This window comes from Sinocyclocheilus anshuiensis, unplaced genomic scaffold (genome assembly GCF_001515605.1).
Source record: "Sinocyclocheilus anshuiensis isolate Anshui unplaced genomic scaffold, SAMN03320099.WGS_v1.1 scaffold745, whole genome shotgun sequence".
Lineage (NCBI taxonomy): Eukaryota > Metazoa > Chordata > Actinopteri > Cypriniformes > Cyprinidae > Sinocyclocheilus > Sinocyclocheilus anshuiensis.
In genome coordinates this window covers 30,909-34,233 of record NW_015540128.1, presented here as the reverse complement: position 1 = coordinate 34,233, position 3,325 = coordinate 30,909, and the positions used below count along the sequence as shown (strand labels likewise).

Here is a 3,325-nt window from a genome sequence, read left to right as displayed (position 1 = left end):
ATACACACACACACACACACCCACCACTCACTCACTCTCTCACACACACACACACACACAGATAATGTGCACTGCTGGTGGATTGTGGGACTGACAGTAGAGAGTGTTAATGCTTCTGTTAAGCGGCTGACACACAGTTATCAGCTGATACTGTATCTCAAAATGGACAAATATCAGATAATTAACTGGCCTGATTGAAATGTTTATCACCGGATCATTGTTCACACCATTATTAAAAAGGACAAAAAATAAGTTGCATAAAGAAAATCAAAAAAGTTTTTAGGACCAAGAAGGTTTTTATATTAACTCTTTTTGCATGACAATTTTTAATTGCTTTGTAATATGCCTGGATGTTTTTCTTTTTTAATAATTGTCATAATTATGATTCTTATTAGATCTCATTACTTAAATAGTAATAATATTTTTATTTCATTATATTATAAAACACTGTATGTTTTTTTTTAAATAAGTATACTATGGTTTAAAAGTTGATTTTGAAAGAAGTCTCTTCTGCCCACCAATTTATTTGATCAATAAACAGTAAAAATTGTGAAATATTATTATAATTTAAAATAACTGTTTTCTTTGTGAATATATGTTAAACTGTAATTGATTTCTGTGATGCGCAGCTGAATTTTCAGCATCATTACTCCAGTCTTCAGTGTCACATGATCTTCAGAAATCATTCTAATATACTGATTTGCTGCTCAAGAAACATTTCTGATTATTATTAATGTTGAAAACAGTTGTGCTGCACAATATTTTTGTGGAAACCGTGATACATTTTATTTTTCAGGATTCACAGATGAATAGAAAGTTCAAAAGAACAGCATTTATTTGAAATAGAAATCTTTTGTAACATTAAAAATGTCTTTACTGATCAATTTAATGTGTCCTTGATGAATAAAATAATTTCTTCATAAATCTTACTGAACCCAAACTTTTAAACAGTAATGTGTTTAGTACAGCAAATGTTTATTTTACTCTAATTGATATTTCAATTACAGTAATGAGAATTTGTGTGTTTTAAATGTGCTGAATTATGATGAGAATAATGTCAACATTTTTTTTTTAAATATACAAATATAATTTCTTCCTTTTGAGTTAGATGTGTAATATGAGCTTGATAAGATTCTTGACAGGTTTGGTGTGATTCCTGAACAGGTTACTTCAGGAGGAATGAATCTGTAATAGTTGTTAAATCACTATGTTCTTAATTTCACTCTTATGTTCAGGATGGCAGAAAGACTTTGGAAAACCAAGTGAAGCGTCTGGAGATGGTGGAGCGTCGAGAGAATAAACTGAAGGACGACATCCAGACCAAATCCCAACAGATCCAACAGATGGCTGAGAAGATACTGGTGAGAGGGACGGATCAGACTAGCAAAGATTAAACCACTAACACGCCTCCTTAACCAGCTGAGCTGTAACCCACACATAGACACAGACACACACACAGACGCACACATGCACACACACACAGACACAGAGGTCTCTGTTCACATCTGTCTTTGCACCGTCATCCTTGTGCGTCTGTCTTCTCAGATTCCTACAGATTAGCATATGACAGAACAAACACACACACCTCTGCACCTCTCAGTGAGGAACACATACACACACCTCTGCACCTCTCAGTGAGGAACGCACACACCTTCATGCCGTCCCGTTGAGCAGCGCTCAGCTTCTCAGAGCAAGTTCATTTCTTAGTTTCACCTGGTGATGGGATTTTACTGCTGGCAACAGTTTGGATCTACCTGTTACCTGACAGTGGACTGTGTGTGTGCGTGTATGTGTGTGTGTGCGTGTGCGTGCGTGCGAGTTTAGGAGCTTGAGGAAAACTTGCGGGAGACTCAGACTACAGCGCAGAGGATGGAAGCCCACCTGGTCCAGAAGGAGCGACTCTATGAGGACAAAATCAAGGTAGAGTTGAACACAGACCACAAACGCTCATAATAATGTGTGGAAATCACTAGTTTATGAAAGACAAACAACTGATGCATCGCTACATTTGTTCTGTTGTTTGAAGTTTTTGGGTCAGTGACTATTGATTGTGCCATTTTGGGGTGAATGAGATCTATTACATTTATTTGAATATATTTAAGTAGATTATTCTCAGTAAATGTAACAACAAACTATTGACTATTTCATGCAGCAAACATGATTAATGACCTACATTCTGTTAAATAAACAAACAGTCTTAAAATCAAAATGATTCACACTTTTTACTAGAAAATAGAATTTTCGATGCATGTGTGTGACAAATATTTAACAACAATGAATCGGTGTCCCAATACTGATGTCATTATCATGTCAAACATTAAAATTTCTGTTTTCTGAACATGCGAATGAGACGTGACAGGAACTGTTTGGACATTAGAAACATCCTTTAATTTTCACTTTAGGTGTCAGTACCACCCTATAGAAAAAAAAACCTATGCTATAATATATTTAAAATACATTTATTTCGTACTAAGTATAATTCGAACATATTTATTGACATATCATTTAGGATTTACTGATATAAAATTATATATAAAAAACTTTATTTGGATTATTTCTTTATTGCACAATGCACATTTCTTAATATTATGCCTAAAATGTGTTTGATTATCACTATTAATAAAGATTTCAGTCAGATCTCATGATCAATCTTTAAATGCAAGATATACAGTGTACCTGAAGTATACTTGTAATAGTTCAATTTCAGCTGAATCAAATATACTTCAGTATGTGTTTAGTTGGACTCCAGCACTACTTCCGCACAGTAAAGTACATTAAGTACAAAATTAGTTGTTCCAGTTTAGCAGATTTTAAATATGCCAGTTTAGTATACCAAAAGTACAATTGCAGGATATTTTTTATTAAGTACATAAATATGTAAAAGTATTTGTAGTATATAAGTATTTTAAATATTAGTATATTTTTTTCACTAGCTCAAATCAGTTATTCAAAAACAATCAATTTCTTCTTATTTTAATCAATAAAAAAGTAAATGGACTGCTAGTTAGATTGTTGTGTTAGCAACTTTTCCAAAAACTAACCAGTGTGATTTCCATCACACACAATATCAAATCTCCACAGCAGCACCTCATATTCATATCTGAATATCTGAAAACCTGCTGATATGTTACATGATGATTATCGTCTGTAGATGCATGTAAGACGCCTGACGTCTCTGTGTGTGTGTGCGCGCGTGTATGTGTGTCTGTCTCTGTGTGTGTCTGTGTGTGCGCGTGTCTGTGTGTGTGTGTGTTTGTGTGTGTCTGTCTGTCTGTCTGTCTGTCTGTCTGTGTCTGTCTGCGTGCGTGCGTTTGTGTCTGTGTGT

The 3,325-nt window shown here is 34.4% G+C and overlaps 1 protein-coding gene across 1 annotated transcript in view; it reads left to right on the top strand.

The window, feature by feature from the left end:
• LOC107687252 (citron Rho-interacting kinase-like) overlaps positions 1-3,325 on the top strand; it is a gene marked incomplete at its 3' end in the record, with an annotated part of 75,577 nt that overhangs the window by 41,546 nt on the left and 30,706 nt on the right. The window contains exons 18-19 of the mRNA XM_016484508.1: positions 1,236-1,361; positions 1,825-1,920. Of these exons, the coding sequence (XP_016339994.1) occupies positions 1,236-1,361; positions 1,825-1,920 (222 nt within the window). The remainder of the gene's footprint in view (positions 1-1,235; positions 1,362-1,824; positions 1,921-3,325) is intronic.